Source organism: Bombina bombina, chromosome 2 (assembly GCF_027579735.1).
Source record: "Bombina bombina isolate aBomBom1 chromosome 2, aBomBom1.pri, whole genome shotgun sequence".
In the NCBI taxonomy this organism is placed as follows: domain Eukaryota; kingdom Metazoa; phylum Chordata; class Amphibia; order Anura; family Bombinatoridae; genus Bombina; species Bombina bombina.
Window position 1 is genome coordinate 333516031 of NC_069500.1, and position 22958 is coordinate 333538988.

At 41.7% G+C, this 22958-nt stretch overlaps 1 protein-coding gene across 1 annotated transcript in view; it reads right to left on the bottom strand.

Annotated features, from left to right (window-relative positions):
- FBXW8 (F-box and WD repeat domain containing 8) overlaps positions 1-22958 on the bottom strand; it is a 527093-nt gene that overhangs the window by 479476 nt on the left and 24659 nt on the right. The window contains exon 2 of the mRNA XM_053701689.1: positions 8298-8402. Coding sequence (XP_053557664.1) covers positions 8298-8402 — 105 coding nt within the window. The remainder of the gene's footprint in view (positions 1-8297; positions 8403-22958) is intronic.

Below are 22958 nucleotides of genomic sequence, written 5' to 3' on the forward strand. Positions count from 1 at the left end.
TGTAAATTGCAAAATTGTAGGAGTTCAGACTGAAAAAATTCAACGGCAGAGTCTAGATCTGGGATTAGGTTTAATCTGTGCCAGGGGAGGTTCTTGATGTCATTTAGAAATGATTGAATATTAAATTTTTTGAAGGACCTGGTGATTTTAACCTTGGGAGAGTATTTATTTGCCTTTATTTTGCGCACGCAGTACACTAAGCAGTGGCCACTGAAATTGTTAGGGATTACACCTGCCTCCTGGATTCGGTCGGGAGAAGTGGAGAGAATCCAGTCGAGCAGGGTTTGATTATGGCTTTTGATGTTTATGCGAGTTGGGGAGGAGATTAATTGCGCTAGCTGCAAAGATTTAAACAGCGAGCGACAACTGTTATTTTTTGGATTCAGCCAATCAATATTAAAATCTCCAAAAACCAAAAATTTCACTTTTTGGGTTTTGAGCTATGGATTCACTAAGGAGCTGTGCTATGTCCGAAATGGAATGCACAGGGGAGCTAGGTGGGCGGTAGATTCCTGCAACAATGATTGATTTACTGCACGGGATCTCAATTTTGCCAGAAAGGAAATCAAAGGTGGGAGGAGAGCTATATTTTTGTATGGGGGTGAACTTTGTGGAATTGTCAACATAGATTACAATGCCGCCTCCTCTCTTTGCTCTGTCATTTCTATGGCATGAATACTATAGTTATTAACTATTTAATAGCTATTGTACCTAGTTAAAATAAATACAAAGTTACCTGTAAAATAAATATAAATCCTAAAATAGCTACAATGTAATTATTAATTATATTGTAGCTATCTTAGGGTTTATTTTATAGGTAAGTATTTAGTGATAAATAGGAATAATTTAGTTAATAATAGTTATTTTATTTATATTTATTTAAATAATAATTAAGTTAGGGGGTGTTAGGGTTAGACTTAGGTTTAGGGGGTAATACATTTAATGTAGGTGGCGGCGGTGTAGGGGGGTCAGATTAGAGGTTAATATATTTAATGTAGGTGACGGCGGTGTAGGGGGGTCAGATTAGGGGTTAATACATTTAATGTAGGTGGCGGCGGTGTAGGGGGGTCAGATAAGGGGGTAATACATTTAATGTAGGTGGCGGTGGTGTAGGGGGGTCAGATTAGGGGTTAATACATTTAAAGGAACAGTCTAGGCCAAAATAAACTTTCATGATTTGGATAGAGCATGTCATTTTAAACAATTTTCCAATTTACTTTTATCTCCAATTTTGCTTTGTTCTCTTGGCATTGTTAGTTGAAAGCTTAACCTAGGAGGTTCATATGCTAATTTGTTAGACCTTGAAGCCCACCTCTTTCAGCTTGCATTTTAACAGTTTTTCACCACTAGAGGGTGTTAGTTCACATATTTCATATAGATAACACTGTGCTCGTGCACGTGAAATAATCTGGGAGCAGGCACTGATTGGCTAGACTGCAAGTCTGTCAAAAGAATTGAAAAAGGGGGCAGTCTGCAGAGGCTTAGATACCAGATAATCACAGAGGTTAAAAGTATATTATTATAACTGTGTTGGTTATGCAAAACTGGGAAATGGGTAATAAAGGGATTGTCTATCTTTTAAAACAATAAAAATTCTGGTGTAGACTGTCCCTTTAATGTAGGTGGCAGCGGGGTCCGGGAGCGGCGGTTTAGGGGTTAAACACTTTATTAGGTATTGTGGTGGGGGATTGCGGTTGACAGGTAGACATTGCGCATGCGTTAGGTGTTAAGGTTTTTTTTTGTAGGCATTTTAGGGAGTTACGGTGCTCCCATACTCAGCGCAAGGCCTGCTACGGTTGCTTTTTATGGCGAGGTGAAAATGGAGTAAGTTTTCTCCATTTTCGCCACTTAAGGCCTTGCGCTGGATATTGGATACCAAATTGCGCGGGTTTTATAGGTTAGTCTATGGGGAAAAAAACTATGTCCGACGGGTGAAATATACGTGCCGCATTTATATGCGGCGCTGTATATAGGATACCAAACCCACGCAAAAACCGGCGTCGCTAGCTTTTGCGGCTGACGCTGCATATCAGATGGGGCCCCTTGTAATTACATTTTTTTTGCAGCTTCTTATATGATAAGATCTGCTTAATCCAATTAGGGGCATATATGTGGCAGGGTTAGACTTGTGAGGGCTGCATTGTGCAATTCAAAATCTCAGAATTAAAAAGGAACTCTCAATTTCCAATGTTAAATTATATGAAAGGGATCAAAATAAATAATGAAGGTGTACTGCAAAGTTGTTTTACTATGCATAATTAAATATTTGATATTAGCTCAAAGTGTTTAATGTCCCTTTAAAGGAATCAAACTTATATTATGTTAGAGCATTATATTATTACACTATTGCTTGTATATAGCTACAGAGCAGCAATGCACTACTGTGAGCTAACTGAACACATCTGGTGAGCGAATTACAAGAGACAAATGCGTGTAACCACCACTCACCAGCTAGCTGCTAGAAGTGTAAGATAAGTAAATGCTCTTTTCAAAGGATACTAAAAGAACAAAGTATATTTGATAACAAAAACATAAATTATGCTTACCAGATAATTTCCTTTCCTTCTGTAAAGCGAGAGTCCACAGCTGCATTCCTTACTTGTGGGAAATACTGAACCTGGCCACCAGGAGGAGGCAAAGACACCCAAGCCAAAGGCTCAAAAACCTTCCCCTCATCCCCCAGTCATTCTGCCGAGGGAACAAGGAACAGTAGAAGAAATATCAGGGTGAAAAAGGTGCCAGAAGAATAAATTAAAATTTAGGGCCGCCCATCGGAGAACACGTGCAGGAGCTGTGGATTCTCCCTGTACAGAAGGAAAGGAAATTATCTGGTAAGCAAAATGTATGTTTTCCCTCTTAATACAGGAAGAGTCCACAGCTGCATTCCTTACTTGTGGGAAATTATACCCAAGCTCCAGAGGACACAGACTGCCAACGGGAGGGTAAAAAAGAGAGGAGGCCCCTAATCTGGGGGCACCACAGCCTGCAAAACTTTCTTCCCGAAGGTTGCTTCAGCAGAAGCAAAAAATATCAAACTTGTAAAATTTGGAAAGAGTATGTAAGGAGGACCAGGTAGCCTTACAAATCTCATCCATAGAGGCCTCATTTTTGAAGGCCCAAGAGGAAGCCACTGCTCTCGTAGAATGAGCCGTAATCCTCTGAGACCCGCTGACTCATATGCTAAGCGGAAGATACTCCTCAACCAAAAAGATAAGGAAGTCGAAGAGGCCCTCTGACTCCAACGCTTCCAAGAATAGATAATAAACAGAGAAGAAGTTTGTCTAAGGCATGAACCACATCCAGAATATGCAGTAAACATTCCTTCGATGAAGAAGGATTAGGACATAAGGAAGGAACCACAATTTCTTGATTGATGTTGCGATTTGACACAACCTTAGGAAGAAATCCTAACTTAGTTCGTAGAACAGCCTTATCAGCATGGAACACCAGATAAGGAGGGTCGCATTGCAAGGAAGCAATCTCAGAGACTCTGCGCAGAGAATCAATAGCTAGTAGAAAAAGAACCTTCCAAGACAACAACTTAATGTCAACCTCATGCATAGGCTCAAACGGAGCCCGTTGCAAACTTTAAGAACAAGATTTAAACTCCAAGGAGGAGCATTAGATCTCTAAACCGGCCTGATCCTAGTCAGAACCTCAACAAAAGACTGTACATCCGGAAGCTCAGCGAGCCTGTGCAGTAAAACAGAAAGGGCTGAAATCTGTCCCTTCAAGGAACTAGCTGAGAGGCCCGTCTCCAGTCCACCCTGGAGAAAAGAAAGAATCGTGGCAACCTTTCTTTGTGCCAGGACAAACCACGCTCTTCACACCAGAATAAGAATGTCCTCCACACCTTATGATAGATGCAACGAGTAACCGGCTTACGAGCTTGAATGAGAGTATCAATAACACTCTCATAAAACCTCTCTTGGCTAAGACTAAGTGTTCAATCTCCACGCAGTCAGCCTCAGAGAATCTAGATCTTGACGAAGAAAGGGGCCTTGTTCCAGCAGATCCCTGCAACAAGGTAACCTCCAAAGAGGAGATGATGGCATCCCCACTAGATCCGTGAACCATATCCTTCACGGCCAAGATGGAGCAATTAGTATCACTGATGCCTGCTCTTGTATGATTTGAGCCACCACTCGAGAAAGGAGTGGAAATGACAGGAAAAGAGAAATTAGATTTAACCTCCAAGGCACCGCTAATGAAAGTATTGTCTGCCGAGAAAATCCGCTTCCCAGATGTCCACACCCGGAATGTGGATCGCTGACAGTGAACAGTTGTGGGTCTCAGCCCACTTGAGAATCCGAGAAACTTCCCTCATTGCTAGGGAGCTTCTCGTTCCCCCTGATGGTTGATGTAAGCCAAAGAGGTTATATTGTCTGATTGGAATCAGATAAATTGGGACAAACCCAGTAGGGGCCAAGCCTTCAGAGCATTGAATATTGCCCAAAGGTCTAGGTGTTGAACGGGAAAGACTCTCCTCCTGCGTCCACAGAACCTGCGCCTTCTTGGCGCCCCAAAAAGCTCCCCATCTTGACAGACTTGTGTCCGTAGTCACAGTCACCCAGGATAGTCTTAAAAAGGATGTCCCTCGGGATTATCTGGACAAAGCCACCAAGAGAGCGATTCTCTTGACCGGCTGTCCAGAGAAATCTGTTGAGACGGATCCAAAATGATCTCCGTTCTACTGCCTCAGCATGCACAGTCACCTGAGGTGGAATCTGGCAAAGAGAACGATGTCCATGCTGGACCAATCACCTCCATACACTGAGCAACAGATGGCCTCAAGGAAGTCTGGAGGGCAAGACATGTTGAAGCTAGCAAGAAAGGTAAGAAGGGGCGCTTCTTCTTTTGGTTTATAATAAATTAGTATATGTAATAAATGTAATAACTATAATAAATGTGAATCTTGAGTGCCACAAATTATGTGTGATAGCAGATTAATTGTGTATTTAAATAATTGAAATAATTCTTAATATGGTTGAAATAAATCTAATTCTGAATATAGACTGAACTATATCTAATGTGGTATGCTAATATCAATTTTAACAAAATTTAATCAAGAGATAGATGATATCGGATATAGCGTATATATCAATAGGGTAGTAATGAATTCGGAATTGGAAACCGTTGAAAGAGCATAAAAAAGACCTTTAGGAATAGTTTAGAACAATAAAATTTTAATAGACATTGTGATATAGCAGGTAAATAAAATACTAGTATTAGAAACTCTAAATTAAATAACACCGGTGTTATAAATATATAGCGTTAAAAACATACAATCAAATCCATACAGCAATTAATAAATGCTAAAAACAGTAATTTACAGAGGCTAAAAATAATGGTGCAAGTATAATGGCAAGTATAATGGCACTGTAAAAAATATAGAGTTTCTAAATGCTACACTAATATGAACCGTTATGGCAATCTCCCTTGTTAAATATAAAGTTTTGTAACCGATGTTTCAAAATGCGGGTCCCAATGGATACACTTTAACCCGGTTTTCCAGGTGGTCCTTCACCAGAGGGCTTTGTTAGCAGCAATTAATCTCCTTTTAAGGTTAAATTTTCACAGTACCTTTATGCAATAAACGCTCTCCTCCGTGAATTTGTTTCTTCCGTCGGTGTTCCGTTTAGAATGACTGTGAGGTCACGTGGATTCCTTTGACCAATAATAACCGGTCTTTGTTTGAATAAGTGCGCGCACTGTTATTAAGATTTTTATTTAGTACGGCTCCTCTCGCTGTCTCAATGCTAACCGAGGTCTATTATTTCAAACCTCAGGTTAGATGCAGCGGTCCTGGAGGCCTGATTAACTTGTGTAAGCTGTTGGGGCAGATCAACGCATATCGGCAACAGAGCCTTTTTCAAGATCTTGAAAAAGGCTCTGTTGCCGATATGCGTCTCGGTGGGCTTCTTGCTCTGCTTGGATCTATTCCAGGACTGAGCCGGCTTCCAATAACTCTTGGTTTGCTCTGGCTTAGTGGAGGCCTCTGATGCTGGGCTTTTATCAGAACTAATGGAAAATACGAACTTAGTCCCTTAGATTTGTTCTCCTTATCTTACGGTATGAAAGCACCCTTGGCCCCTGAAACCGTGGAGATAGTCAAACAAACTCTTTCCCTTAAAGGAGAGGGAAAGAGACTAGACTTAGAAGTTATATCTGTCAGTCTGAACAGAAAACTGAAGTCTTAGCCTTAGGCTAATTAATCTGTGTAATAACAGCACAGATAAAAGAATTAGTAACCCAGAAGGCCGTAATTCTTTCCTGAAAAATGTTGAGGGAACCCTCCACCTTGATCAATTTCGAGAAGGAAACGTACCAAAAGGTAGCCGCTCCAGCAACTGCAGCGACAAGCGCCACCAGTAAAAGAAAATATCCCCTAGTTGAAACACCCTCTTTAACAGAGTTTCCATCCTTATATCCGGCGGCTCTATGAACGACGAACTATCCTCACACAGGCTATTACGTGTGACAAGCGTAAAAATAGCGTTAACCGAGTAGGGATGGAAAAAAGAAAACCCACCCTCATATAGAGTCTGGGACTGGGATCCTTAAAAGGCAGACGACGGGGAAGAGGAATCTAATCCTGACCCACTCGTTCTTAATAATGATTGCCATCAAATTTAGGACCCAAAAGTTCGTCTGGCAGCTCGGCCTTTGAAACCTCTAATGTAGTCAAAACCTCCTTCAGTAGAAAGCGTAAACGTTCTGTCCTAAATCTAAAAACTGGGTCCTCCACAGGTGGATGATTATAGGCAGCAGACTCCAACACTGAAAGTTCATACTCTGAAGTTTCAGAGAGAACTTCATCCTCGGATAACCGATATATCCGACAAATAACATGATGCCCCCTGGGCAGGAGTGCAAGATTGAACTTTTCGCTTGCGCTTAGCCATGTGAGGGAAAGCACTAATGGCCGCAGACACCGCCGTATGAAACTGCGCAGTAACGTCTGGTGAAAAAAAGGCCCCCTCCAGATGGAGGATTAGCAGTGCAATGGGAAGCTGCATGTGTATAAAAAGATGCATGTAGGGTGTGCACCTCACTGGACGAGGACTCCTCAGAGGTGGGCGGCTCAGTGGTATCAAACATGTCAACCTTATTTGATATAATCCCCTTATCAAAAGGCATATGGAACATAATTGAGAGGGTGGATATTCCAGAGCTCCATCTCAATATAAACAGGCATTACTACTTGAAATAGAGGGAGAACCCTCTAATGAATCAGAATCCTCCATAGCTAAAGTACGATATGCTGAGGACTACAGAAAAAAATAACTTTATTTTAAATAAAAAAATTATACCCCCAATGGCTGGGGCACTCACCACCTCCTATGACCCAGACAGAACAGAGATAAAACTCCTCTCCGGTAGTAACTCTGTCAATGGCAGCCTCGACAATTCCGGTCACATGGTGCGCAATGCAGGACCGTCCCTGCTAAGAGAAAAAGCGCACCAAGCTTTTAAGCTGAGCAACCTTCAAAGTGAAAGTGAAACCTGTCTGTTCCATCTCAGTCTATGAGCCCATAAACATCTAACACATAAAGCAGCATAAAATCAAATAAAGCATATATGATTAAAACCAACTGTTCATAATCCCCCTCAGGAGATATTAACCCTTGATTCCATATAGATAAAAGGCGCCACACTGTGACCCTGTCTTCTAGCGTTTGCAATATGTGTAAAAATTGAAAGGTCTTACCGGAATCTATGCCGTGGAAAAGAAACACGGTCCTTCAAGTTTGACAGATTGTAGCTGCGCTTCTGACATGGACTTGAGTAAGAAAAGCAGGCAGCGAAACTCATCAACACTGATTGCTTAGGAGCTGTTAATATGAGTCTGGTTGGTTTCGCAGAAAGACTCTCCCTGCATCTCCAGACTCTAACTTTCATCAATGCTCTCACTGAGAGGCTGACAAGACTACTTAAAACCCCAGTCCCATCTCAAAGGGTACTACCCTCCATAAGGAACTACTCCGAAATCTTCTGACACTTCTCTGCCAACCTCCTGTGACGAAAGGCAAAGAATGACTGGGGGATGAGGGAAGTGGGGGAGGTATTTGAGCCTTTGGCTGGTGTTTCTTTGCCTCCTCCTGGTTCAGTATTTCCCACAAGTAAGGAATGCAGCTGTGGACTCTCCCTGTATTAAGAAGGAAAGTGTATTTTTACATGCTATATATGAATCATGCAAGTTTAATTTTTGCTTTCCAATCCCTTTAAGCAATAATAAAAACTATAATAAACAGAACTATGTTCTGAACCAGAACCTAGTAAAAACCATTACATACCTGTGCACATCTTCCAAGTTCTGTCATACCCAAGTACTGAAAAATCTGTAAGGCAATTTCATAAGGAAGCTGGATGTCGAAGAAGGGAATCTCATTGATATCATTCTGGAAATAAAAGACATATGTATGCATTAATTATTAATAAACCATGGGTCCTAGAGATGTATTTTTGGATTTTTTTTACATATTTCTATATACAAAAATACACCTATATGACTCATAAAAATGTGGCTTATTCCTTTAATATATTTGCTGCCTCTCACATTTTAAGTACATTTGTCAGCCCCTGTATACTCCCACTTCAAAGTAAAATTTCTGACCAGTTTTCCCTTAGTAATACAAAATACTGAGATGATAGAGAACTAGAGGGCAGTATATTATTGTATATAGAATTTGCTTTATACGCCATTACTTAATACTGTATATACCAAGACATGAGTATACAAACAAATAGTCATAACACTTAAATAGTTCAGTTTCATGGTATTATTCAGTAGAAGAGATAGGAAGACCTCAAAAAAGAAAAAAAAATGGGAGGGTAAAAATTTTTACCCCTAAAGCTGTTTATTCCAGAAAAGTAAAAAAAATGGAGTATAGCATATGTTCTTTTACAATGATAATGTATGGCATGGTGTTTAAACCTCCAATATTATTTCTAAAAACTAAACAACATGAAAACTTTCATGAAAGACATGGGACTTTACTAAGGCCCCCATGTATTAAAAGGCAGGCAGACAGCTTCTCAACTTGCGCCTGCCTTCGCTGCATACGGGCAGTGGATCTGTTGATTCGATGGCCCTTATGTATCATTACACAATTGGGCGAGTGAAGGAACTGTGAATCACCGACCGCTGCTTCTTACATTGCAGGAAGCAGGCTCGCATAAGCGTACCTGCCCCGCAAGGGCTACGGAGCAGCTCTTGCTGCTTCGTACATGGAGCCCCAAGTCTCAATTACTTGCAATTCCTGCACCGTGAAGACAAGAAAATCCTGGAAAACAATTCAAATACTAAGAAAATACTGCGGATGCAACTCTGATATAAAAGAGAAAACAGAATTTATGCTTACCTGATAAATTACTTTCTCCAACGGTGTGTCCGGTCCACGGCGTCATCCTTACTTGTGGGATATTCTCTTCCCCAACAGGAAATGGCAAAGAGTCCCAGCAAAGCTGGTCACATGATCCCTCCTAGGCTCCGCCCACCCCAGTCATTCGACCGACGGACAGGAGGAAATATATATAGGAGAAACCATATGATACCGTGGTGACTGTAGTTAGAGAAAATAATTCATCAGACCTGATTAAAAAACCAGGGCGGGCCATGGACCGGACACACCGTTGGAGAAAGTAATTTATCAGGTAAGCATAAATTCTGTTTTCTCCAACATTGGTGTGTCCGGTCCACGGCGTCATCCTTACTTGTGGGAACCAATACCAAAGCTTTAGGACACGGATGAAGGGAGGGAGCAAATCAGGTCACCTAAATGGAAGGCACCACGGCTTGCAAAACCTTTCTCCCAAAAATAGCCTCCGAAGAAGCAAAAGTATCAAATTTGTAAAATTTGGCAAAAGTGTGCAGTGAAGACCAAGTCGCTGCCTTACATATCTGGTCAACAGAAGCCTCGTTCTTGAAGGCCCATGTGGAAGCCACAGCCCTAGTGGAGTGAGCTGTGATTCTTTCAGGAGGCTGCCGTCCGGCAGTCTCATAAGCCAATCGGATAATGCTTTTAAGCCAAAAGGAAAGAGAGGTAGAAGTCGCTTTTTGACCTCTCCTTTTACTAGAATAAACAACAAACAAGGAAGATGTTTGTCTGAAATCTTTAGTAGCCTCTAAATAGAATTTTAGAGCACGGACTACGTCCAAATTGTGTAACAAACGTTCCTTCTTTGAAACTGGATTCGGACACAAAGAAGGTACAACTATCTCCTGGTTAAAATTTTTGTTGGAAACAACTTTCGGAAGAAAACCAGGCTTAGTACGCAAAACCACCTTATCTGCATGGAACACCAGATAGGGCGGAGAACACTGCAGAGCAGATAACTCTGAAACTCTTCTAGCAGAAGAAATTGCAACCAAAAACAAAACTTTCCAAGATAATAACTTAATATCTACGGAATGTAAGGGTTCAAATGGAACCCCTTGAAGAACTGAAAGAACTAGATTTAGACTCCAGGGAGGAGTCAAAGGTCTGTAAACAGGCTTGATCCTAACCAGAGCCTGAACAAATGCTTGAACATCTGGCACAGCTGCCAGTCTTTTGTGAAGTAAAACAGATAAAGCAGAGATCTGTCCCTTCAGAGAACTTGCAGATAATCCTTTCTCCAAACCTTCTTGTAGAAAGGATAGAATCTTAGGAATTTTTATCTTGTTCCATGGGAATCCTTTAGATTCACACCAACAGATATATTTTTTCCATATTTTATGGTAAATTTTTCCAGTTACAGGCTTTCTAGCCTGAATCAGAGTATCTATTACAGAATCTGAAAACCCACGCTTTGATAAAATCAAGCGTTCAATCTCCAAGCCGTCAGTTGGAGGGAAACCAGATTCGGATGTTCGAATGGACCCTGAACAAGAAGGTCCTGTCTCAAAGGTAGCTTCCATGGTGAAGCCGATGACATATTGACCAGGTCTGCATACCAAGTCCTGCGGCCACGCAGGAGCTATCAAGATCACCGAGGCCCTCTCCTGATTGATCCTGGCTACCAGCCTGGGGATGAGAGGAAACGGTGGGAATACATAAGCTAGGTTGAAGGTCCAAGGTGCTACTAGTGCATCTACTAGGGTCGCCTTGGGATCCCTGGATCTGGACCCGTAGCAAGGAACCTTGAAGTTCTGACGAGACGCCATCAGATCGATGTCTGGAATGCCCCATAATTGAGTTATTTGGGCAAAGATTTCCGGATGGAGTTCCCACTCCCCCGGATGGAATGTCTGACGACTCAGAAAATCCGCTTCCCAATTTTCCACTCCTGGGATGTGGATCGCAGACAAGTGGCAGGAGTGATCCTCCTCCCATTGAATTATCTTGGTCACTTCTTTCATCGCCAGGGAAGTCCTTGTTCCCCCCTGATGATTGATATATGGTTTCTGACTGAAACCTTATGAATTTGGCCTTTGCTAGTTGAGGCCAAGCTCTGAGAGCATTGAATATCGCTCTCAGTTCCAGAATGTTTATCGGGAGAAGAGACTCTTCCCGAGACCATAGACCCTGAGCTTTCAGGGATTCCCAGACCGCGCCCCAGCCCACTAGGCTGGCGTCGGTCGTGACAATGACCCACTCTGGTCTGCGGAAGCTCATTCCCTGTGACAGATTGTCCAGGGTCAGCCACCAACGGAGTGAATCTCTGGTCTTTTGATCTACTTGAATCGTCGGAGACAAGTCTGTATAATCCCCATTCCACTGTCTGAGCATGCACAGTTGTAATGGTCTTAGATGAATTCGTGCAAAAGGAACTATGTCCATTGTTGCAACCATCAATCCTATTACTTCCATGCACTGCGCTATGGAAGGACGAGGAACAGAATGAAGTACTTGACAAGAGCTTAGAAGTTTTGATTTTCTGACCTCTGTCAGAAAAATCCTCATTTCTAAGGAATCTATTATTGTTCCCAAGAAGGGAACTCTTGTTGACGGGGACAGAGAACTTTTTTCTTTGTTCACCTTCCATCCGTGAGATCTGAGAAAGGCTAGGACGATGTCCGTATGAGCCTTTGCTTTTGACAGGGACGACGCTTGAATCAGGATGTCGTCCAAGTAAGGTACTACTGCAATGCCCCTTGGTCTTAGAACCGCTAGAAGGGACCCTAGTACCTTTGTGAAAATCCTTGGAGCAGTGGCTAATCCAAATGGAAGTGCCACAAACTGGTAATGCTTGTCCAGAAAAGCGAACCTTAGGAACTGATGATGTTCCTTGTGGATAGGAATATGTAGGTACGCATCCTTTAAATCCACGGTAGTCATAAATTGATTTTCCTGGATAGTAGGTAGGATCGTTCGAATAGTTTCCATTTTGAACGATGGTACCCTGAGAAATTTGTTTAGGATCTTTAGATCCAAAATTGGTCTGAATGTTCCCTCTTTTTTGGGAACTATGAACAGATTGGAATAAAATCCCATTCCTTGTTCTCTTATTGGAACTGGATGTATCACTCCCATCTTTAACAGGTCTTCTACACAATGTAAGAATGCCTGTCTCTTTATTTGGTTTGAAGATAATTGAGACCTGTGGAACCTTCCCCTTGGGGGTAGTTCCTTGAATTCCAGGAGATAACCTTGAGAAACTATTTCTAGCGCCCAAGGATCCTGAACATCTCTTGCCCAAGCCTGAGCAAAGAGAGAAAGTCTGCCCCTCACTAGATCCGGTCCCGGATCGGGGGCTATCCCTTCATGCTGTTTTGGTAGCAGTGGTAGGCTTCTTGGCCTGCTTACCCTTGTTCCAGCCTTGCATTGGTTTCCAGGCTGGTTTGGGTTGTGAAGTATTACCCTCTTGCTTAGAGGATACAGAATTAGAGACTGGTCCGTTTCTGCGAAAGGGACGAAAATTAGGCTTATTATTAGCCTTACAAGACCTATCCTGTGGGAGGGCGTGGCCCTTTCCCCCAGTGATGTCTGAAATAATCTCTTTCAAATCAGGTCCAAATAATGTTTTACCTTTGAAAGGAATGTTAAGCAATTTTGTCTTGGAAGACACATCCGCTGACCAAGACTTTAGCCAAAGCACTCTGCGCGCCACGACAGCAAACCCTGAATTTTTCGCCGCTAATCTAGCTAATTGCAAAGCGGCATCTAAAACAAAAGAGTTAGCCAATTTAAGTGCTTGAACTCTGTCCATAACCTCCTCATACGAAGATTCTTTACTGATCGATTTTTCTAGTTCCTCGAACCAGAAACACGCTGCCGTAGTGATAGGAACAATGCATGAAATTGGTTGTAGAAGGTAACCTTGCTGTACAAAAATCTTTTTAAGCAAACCCTCTAATTTCTTATCCATAGGATCTTTGAAAGCACAACTATCTTCGATAGGAATAGTAGTGCGTTTGTTTAGAGTAGAAACCGCCCCCTCGACCTTGGGGACTGTCTGCCATAAGTCCTTTCTGGGGTCGACTATAGGAAATAATTTCTTAAATATAGGGGGGGAAACAAAAGGTATGCCGGGCCTTTCCCACTCTTTATTTACTATGTCCGCCACCCGCTTGGGTATAGGAAAAGCGTCGGGGGGCACCGGAACCTCTAGGAACTTGTCCATCTTACATAATTTCTCTGGAATGACCAAATTGTCACAATCATCCAGAGTAGATAACACCTCCTTAAGAAGTGCGCGGAGATGTTCTAATTTAAATTTAAATGTCACAACATCAGGTTCAGCTTGATGAGAAATTTTTCCTGAATCTGAAATTTCTCCATCAGACAAAACCTCCCTCATGGCCCCTTGAGATTGGTGTGAGGGTATGTCAGAACAGTTATCATCAGCGTCCTCTTGCTCTTCAGTGTTTAAAACAGAGCAATCGCGCTTTCTCTGATAAGTAGGCATTTTGGATAAAAGATTTGCTATGGAGTTATCCATTACAGCCGTTAATTGTTGCATGGTAATAAGTATTGGCGCACTAGATGTACTAGGGGCCTCCTGTGTGGGCATAACTGGTGTAGACACAGTAGGGGATGATGTAGTATCATGTTTACTCCCCTCATTTGAGGAATCATCTTGGGCAATATCATTATCTGTTGCAATACTGTCCTTACTTTGTTTGGACACTATGGCACAATTATCACATAAATTTAAATGGGGAGACACATTGGCTTTCATACATATAGAACATAGCTTATCTGATGGTACAGACATGTTAAACAGGCTTAAACTTGTCAACAAAGCACAAAAAACGTTTTAAAATAAAACCGTTACTGTCACTTTAAATTTCAAACTGAAAACACTTTATTACTGAATATGTGAAAAAGTATGAAGGAATTGTTCAAAATTCACCAGAATTTCACCACAGTGTCTTAAAGCATTAAAAGTATTGCACACCAAATTTCAGAGCTTTAACCCTTAAATTAACGGAACCGGAGCCGTTTTTACATTTAACCCCTATACAGTCCCAGAATGAGGCTCTGTCTATAACTAGAAAGGCCCCCATCTGAAAAAGGTGTCCAACACAGTGCCTGCCGTTTTTCTAAACGTTCCCCAAGATTATAATACCAATAATTAGTTAGAATCTGCATAATATGCCTAGTAAAGCAATTGTTTTAGCCCAGAAAAATGTCTACCAGTTTTTAAGCCCTTTTTGAAGCCCTTTATTCTTTTATGTTTAACTAAGAAAATGGCTTACTGGTCCCCATGAGGGGAAATGACAGCCTTCCAGCATTACATGGTCTTGTTAGAAATATGGCTAGTCATACCTTAAGCAGAAAAGACTGCTAACTGTTTCCCCCAACTGAAGTTACTTCATCTCAACAGTCCTGTGTGGAAACAGCAATTGATTTCAGTTACTGTCTGCTAAAATCATCTTCCTCTTACAAACAGAAATCTTCATCCTTTTCTGTTTCAGAGTAAATAGTACATACCAGCACTATTTTAAAATAACAAACACTTGATAGAAGAATAAAACTACATTTAAACACCAAAAAACTCTTAACCATCTCCGTGGAGATGTTGCCTGTGCAACGGCAAAGAGAATGACTGGGGTGGGCGGAGCCTAGGAGGGATCATGTGACCAGCTTTGCTGGAACTCTTTGCCATTTCCTGTTGGGGAAGAGAATATCCCACAAGTAAGGATGACGCCGTGGACCGGACACACCAATGTTGGAGAAATTTGAATTTCAGAGAAGTAGGTTATAGCGCATCTTTATTGCAACTGATAAATTAAACTCCGTCTAAAATTTCCCAAACATTCCTGATCTGTTTATTCAAAGGGGGCAGTTTACCATCACTTGTGAATATGTATGTGTGCACAATAAATGCTATTATTGAAACAGTCCTTTTGCTAGAAGCATTTTTGCTAACCAATGTGTGCAGCAAAAATGCTTCTACCTAAAATGGAAATGCATTCACAAGTATTTCAAATTTGAGTTTTACGTCCCTTTAAACATCAGTGGATTAAGAAAAATGCCTGGGACATGCATAAGGCTGTCCTAAGGAAAAAGTAACGTGTAATATGGGTAGACTTGATGGGCCTTTTTGGTTCTTATCATAGAACAAATTCTATGTTTCTATGTAAAAGAAGAGGTTGAGGCTAAACTACTTTATACTAAGAAGTGATTTCTAAGAAAACATGTAAACATCTCACGAGTTCCTTTAACACTTGACTATATTTTAAAAAAAAGAAGTTAGTTAAAAAAAATATATATATAAAAAAAAAAATTGTCTTTACCATGAGATTGTTATGCATAGATTTCCTTTATTCCATCTCTGACACTTTTTCCAAATCTCTGTCAATCAAAACATAAGCTGGCAAGCACAACTACAGAAGTTTGCAAAGCCACCAATCTGGTACACTGCCGTCAGTCTCTTCTGCTGCCCTTATGGACTTGTGTGATTTGAAACAAAGGGATGGCTGACAACCGACACATAAATTAGTATCAAATGAGGAAGTAGCTTTGGCTGAAGGTTTTTTTTTTTGGTCCTGCAATTTACTCACAGCACGCAAGCTCTCTGTGCAGCCGGAGCTCAGCACAGACGTTTGTTATCCATTTAAGAAAGCAAATGGGACCAGGCTCAAATTAACTGCTTAATTTATGTAATCAAAGCCTTTGACTTGGCGATTAGAAAGATTCTCCACTCTTAGCTTCAGAGTTTGGCTAAATGGCTTCTTAATGCTGCCAGGCCAATTAAGAACACACAGTCGAACATTAAAATATTAATTTTAGATTTTAGTTAATGATGTGGCTCTGTAGAAAGTCACATTTTAGAGTTTAACTGAACTCAAACCTAAATACATATAATTGGAAAAAGCTGATACAATGCTATCTTTAAAGATAAAGTAGCTTAGCTAGGAAACTTTTATGAGCAATGACCATCTTTAAAGGGACAGTCAACACTAGAATTTGTGTTGTTTTAAAAGATAGATAATCCCTTAATTACCCATTCCTTAGTTTTGCATAACCAACACAGTTATAATACACGTTTTACCTCTGTGATTACCTTGTATCTAAGCCTCTGCAGACTGCCCCCTTATTTCACTTCTTTTGACAGACTTGCATTTTAGCCAATCAGTGCTCACTCCTCGGTAAATTCACGTGCATGAGCTTAATGTTATCTATATGAAACACATGAACTAACGCCCTCTAGTGGTGAAAAACTGTCAAATGCAGAGGCGGCCTTCAAGGTCTAAGAAATTAGCATATGAACCTCGTAGGTCTAGCTTTTAACTAAGAATACCAAAAGAACAAAGCAAAATTGGTGATAAATCAATACAACATTTTTGCATAGGAAATTAGCACATCCAGGCAAGTTCCCACGCTTGCTTTCCCCAGTAAAACTCCATGTACATTGTTACCAATGCACAAGAGGATTCTGGGTAAAATATGCAAATTAGATATGCAAAATTGGTAACAATGTACAAGGAGTTTTACTAGGGAAAAGCAAGCGGGGAACTTGCCTGGATGTGCTAATTTCCTATGCAAACATTTTGTATTGATTTACTTTTGAGACATGGAGGATTTAAATCTCAGATTTTTATCTCCACCATAATTTTAATGAATTTCGATTTAACCCTGAAATTTGCTTTACCAAAGCAGCAACCAGAAATCTATCTGCTACTGACGAGTTCTAAGAAGAACGAAACAGGCTGTCTAGCAGTGGTTTCTATATTGCTGCTATCACCCTATTTAGGGATCGCTGTGTTAAAACAGTATTTAAAGCAAAAAATCCTGAGATTTTGCATATATAAATTGCATATCTTATCTAGAATCCTCTTGTGCATTGGTAACAATGTACATGGAGTTTTACTCAGGAAAAGCAAGCGGCGAACTTGCCTGGATGTGCTAATTTTCTATGCAAAAATTTTGTATTGAGAAATATATATATATATATATATATATATATATATATATATATATATATATATATATATATATATATATATATATATATATATATATATATATATATACACATATACACACACATACACACACACACAGGGCCGCCATCAGGGGGTGACAGGGGTGACTCCTGTCAGGGGCCCCATGAGGCAAGAACCAAAAAAATAATTATTTTTTTTTAAATTTTGGCAGCCACCAGTGGGTACTACAGCAGAGTGCTAATTGAGCATGGGAAATTTATTACAAGGAGTAAAGTATTAGCATTTGAGAGGATTTCTGAGTGTGCACTAAACCACTATGCACAGTGTGAGACAGACTTGGCACTTTGTTTGTACAGTGTGTGCCTGAGTTACACGGCAGATCACTTTTATTTGCAGAGAAGGTAGGACTTAGTTAGCAAAATGTTTTTTATTTCTTTGTGCAATTTCGGATTGTAACTTCAGTGTGGTAGTAGTTGTATGGTGGGGCCAGGGGTCCATAAAAAACATAATTTATGCTTACCTGATAAATTCCTTTCTCCTGTAGTGTAGTCAGTCCACGGGTCATCCATTACTTATGGAATATTTCTCTTCCTAACAGGAAACTGCAAGAGAATTACCCAGCAGAGCTTGCTATATAGCTCCTCCCCTCACCCATCATACTCAGTCATTCGACCAAGCATACGAGAAAGGAGGAACCATAGGGTACAGTGGTGACTGGAGTTTAATTAAAATTAGACCTGCCGTAAAAACAGGGCGGGCCGTGGACTGACTACACTACAGGAGAAAGGAATTTATCAGGTAAGCATAAATTATGTTTTCTCCTGTTAAGTGTAGTCAGTCCACGGGTCATCCATTACTTATGGAATACCAATACCAAAGCTAAAGTACACGGATGAAGGGAGGGACAAGGCAGGAACATTAAACAGAAGGAACCACTGCCTGAAGTACCTTTCTCCCAAAAACAGCCTCCGAGGAAGCAAAAGTGTCAAATTTGTAAAATTTTGAAAAAGTGTGAAGCGAAGACCAAGTCGCAGCCTTGCAAATCTGTTCAACAGAGGCCTCATTTTTAAAGGCCCAGGTGGAAGCCACAGCTCTAGTAGAATGAGCTGTAATCCTTTCAGGAGGCTGCTGTCCAGCAGTCTCATAGGCTAATCGTATTATGCTACGAAGCCAAAAAGAGAAAGAGGTAGCCGAAGCCTTTTGACCTCTCCTCTGTCCAGAGTAAACGACAAACAGGGAAGAAGTTTGACGAAAATCCTTAGTTGCCTGCAAATAGAATTTCAGGGCACGGACTACGTCCAGATTATGCAAAAGTCGTTCCTTCTTTGAAGAAGGGTTAGGACACAGAGATGGAACAACAATCTCTTGATTGATATTCTTGTTAGTAACTACCTTAGGTAAGAACCCAGGTTTAGTACGCAGAACTACCTTGTCTGAATGGAAAATCAGATAAGGAGAATCACAATGTAAGGCAGATAACTTAGAGACTCTTCGAGCCGAGGAAATAGCCATCAAAAACAGAACTTTCCAAGATAACAACTTGATATCAATGGAATGAAGGGGTTCAAATGGAACGCCTTGAAGAACATTAAGAACTAAGTTTAAGCTCCACGGCGGAGCAACAGACTTAAACACAGGCTTAATCCTAGTTAAAGCCTGACAGAAAGCCTGAACGTCTGGAACTTCAGCCAGACGTTTGTGTAGAAGAATAGACAGAGCAGAAATCTGTCCCTTTAACGAACTAGTAGATAAGCCCTTTTCTAAACCCTCTTGTAGAAAGGACAATATCCTAGGAATCCTAACCTTACTCCATGAGTAACTCTTGGATTCGCACCAATGTAAATATTTACGCCATATTTTATGGTAAATTTTTCTGGTAACAGGCTTCCTAGCCTGTATTAAGGTATCAATAACCGACTCCGAGAAAACACGCTTTGATAGAATCAAGCGTTCAATCTCCATGCAGTCAGCCTCAGAGAAATTAGATTTGGATGTTTGAAAGGACCCTGAATTAGAAGGTCCTGTCTCAGAGGCAGAGACCACGGTGGACAGGACGACATGTCCACAAGGTCTGCATACCAGGTCCTGCGTGGCCACGCAGGCGCTATCAGAATCACCGAAGCTCTCTCTTGTTTGATCTTGGCAATCAAACGAGGAAGCATTGGGAATGGTGGAAACACATAAGCCATGTTGAAGACCCAAGGGGCTGTCAGAGCATCTATCAGCACCGCTCCCGGGTCCCTGGACCTGGATCCGTAACAAGGAAGCTTGGCGTTCTGACGAGACGCCATGAGATCCAGATCTGGTTTGCCCCAACGACGAACCAGTTGAGCAAAGACCTCCGGATGAAGTTCCCACTCTCCCGGATGAAAAGTCTGGCGACTTAGAAAATCCGCCTCCCAGTTCTCCACGCCTGGGATGTAGATCGCTGACAGGTGGCAAGAGTGAGACTCTGCCCAGCGAATTATCTTTGAGACTTCCAACATCGCTAGGGAACTTCTGGTTCCCCCTTGATGGTTGATGTAAGCCACAGTCGTGATGTTGTCCGACTGAAATCTGATGAACCTCAGAGTTGCTAACTGAGGCCAAGCTAGGAGAGCATTGAATATTGCTCTTAACTCCAGAATATTTATTGGGAGGAGTTTCTCCTCCTGAGTCCATAATCCCTGAGCTTTCAGGGAATTCCAGACTGCTCCCCAGCCTAGAAGGCTGGCGTCTGTTGTTACAATCTTCCAATCTGGCCTGCGAAAGGTCATCCCCTTGGACAGATGTGGCCGAGAAAGCCACCATAGAAGAGAATCTCTGGTCTCTTGATCCAGATTTAGTAGGGGGGACAAATCTGAGTAATCCCCGTTCCACTGACTTAGCATGCACAATTGCAGCGGTCTGAGATGCAGGCGCGCAAATGGTACTATGTCCATTGCCGCTACCATTAAGCCGATTACTTCCATGCACTGAGCTACTGACGGGTGTGGAATGGAGTGAAGGACACGGCAAGCATTTAGAAGTTTTAATAACCTGGTCTCTGTCAGGTAAATTTTCATCTCTACAGAATCTATAAGAGTCCCTAGAAAGGGAACTCTTGTAAGTGGTAATAGAGAACTCTTTTCCACGTTCACCTTCCACCCATGCGACATCAGAAATGCCAGAACTATCTCTGTATGAGACTTGGCAGTTTGAAAACTTGACGCTTGTATCAGAATGTCGTCTAGGTACGGAGTCACCGCTATGCCTCGCGGTCTTAGTACCGCCAGAAGTGATCCTAGAATTTTTGTAAAGATTCTTGGAGCCGTAGCTAATCCGAAGGGAAGAGCTACAAACTGGTAATGCCTGTCTAGGAAGGCAAATCTCAAATACCGGTAATGGTCCTTGTGAATCGGTATGTGAAGGTAGGCATCCTTTAAGTCCACCGTGGTCATGTACTGACCCTCTTGGATCATGGGAAGGATGGTTCGAATAGTCTCCATTTTGAATGATGGAACTCTTAGAAATTTGTTTAGGATTTTTAAGTCCAAGATTGGTCTGAAGGTTCCCTCTTTTTTGGGAACCACAAATAGATTTGAATAGAATCCCTGCCCGTGTTCCGTCCGCGGAACTGGGTGGATTACCCCCATTAGTAAGAGGTCTTGTACACAGCGTAGAAACGCCTCTTTCTTTGTTTGGTTTGCTGATAACCTTGAAAGATGAAATCTCCCCCGTGGAGAAGTCTTGAAGTCCAGGAGATATCCCTGGGATATGATCTCCAACGCCCAGGGATCCTGGACATCTCTTGCCCAAGCCTGGGCGAAGAGAGAAAGTCTGCCCCCCACTAGATCTGTTTCCGGATAGGGGGCCCTCTCTTCAGCAGTTTTCTTGGCCTGCTTGCCCCTGTTCCAGGACTGGTTAACTTTCCAGCCCTGCCTGTAACGAGCAACAGCTCCTTCCTGTTTTGGAGCGGAGGAAGTTGATGCTGCTCCTGCCTTGAAGTTACGAAAGGCACGAAAATTAGACTGTTTGGCCTTTGATTTGGCCCTGTCCTGAGGTAGAGCATGGCCCTTACCTCCCGTAATGTCAGCAATAATTTCTTTCAAGCCGGGCCCGAATAAGGTCTGCCTTTGAAAGGAATATTAAGCAATTTAGATTTAGAAGTCACGTCAGCTGACCAGGATTTAAGCCATAGCGCTCTGCGCGCTTGGATGGCGAATCCGGAGTTCTTAGCCGTAAGTTTGGTTAAATGCACAACGGCATCAGAAACAAATGCGTTAGCTAGCTTAAGTGTTTTAAGCTTGTTCATTATTTCATCCAATGGAGCTGAGCGAATGGCCTCTTCCAGAGACTCAAACCAGAATGCTGCCGCAGCAGTGACAGGCGCAATGCATGCAAGGGGCTGTAAAATAAAACCTTGTTGAACAAACATTTTCTTAAGGTAACCCTCTAATTTTTTATCCATTAGATCTGAAAAGGCACAACTATCCTCCACCGGGATAGTGGTACGCTTAGCTAAAGTAGAAACTGCTCCCTCCACCTTAGGGACCGTCTGCCATAAGTCTCGTGTGGTGGCGTCAATAGGAAACATTTTCCTAAATATGGGAGGAGGGGTAAAATGCACACCAGGTCTATCCCACTCCTTGCTAATAATCTCTGTAAGCCTTTTTGGTATAGGAAATACGTCAGTATACACCGGTACCGCATAGTATTTATCCAACCTACATAATTTCTCTGGAATTGCAACCGTGTTACAATCATTCAGAGCCGCTAATACCTCCCCTAGCAATGTGCGGAGGTTCTCTAGCTTAAATTTAAAATTGGAAATCTCTGAATCCAGTCTGCCTGGATCAGATCCGTCACCCACAGAATGAAGCTCTCCGTCCTCACGTTCTGCAAACTGTGACGCAGTATCTGACATGGCTCTCATCTCATCCGCGCGCTCTATCCTTAACCCAGAGCTATCGCGCTTGCCTCTTAAATCTGGCAACTTAGATAATACTTCTGTCATAACAGTAGCCATGTCTTGCAAAGTGATTTGTAAGGGCCTCCCTGATGTACTTGGCGCCACAAAATCACGCACCTCCTGAGCGGGAGGCGCAGGTACTGACACGTGAGGAGAGTTAGTCGGCATAACTTCCCCCTCGTCGTCTGGTGATAATTTCTTTACATGTAAAGATTGACTTTTATTCAAAGTAGCATCAATGCAATTGGTACACAAATTTCTATTGGGCTCCACATTGGCCTTTAAACATAGTGAACAAAGAGATTCATCTGAGTCAGACATGTTTAAACAAACTAGCAATGAGACTAGCAAACTTGGAAATACTTTTCAAAATTAATTTACAAGCAATGTAAAAAACGTTACTGTGCCTTAAGAAGCACAGAAAAACTGACACAGTTGAAATAACAATGATCAAAAATAGTTATAGCAACCAAATTTTCACAGTAAATGTATTAAGTTAGCAAAGGATTGCACCCACCAGCAAATGGATGATTAACCCCTTAGTACCCAAAAACGGATAACAATTATATAATTAACGTTTTTCTCACAGTCAAATACACTGTCACAGGACCACTGTGACCGATTACCTCCCTCAAAATGGATTTTGAAGACCCCTGAGCTCTCTAGAGACGATCTGGATCATGGAGGATGAAGTAGACAGATCGTGAC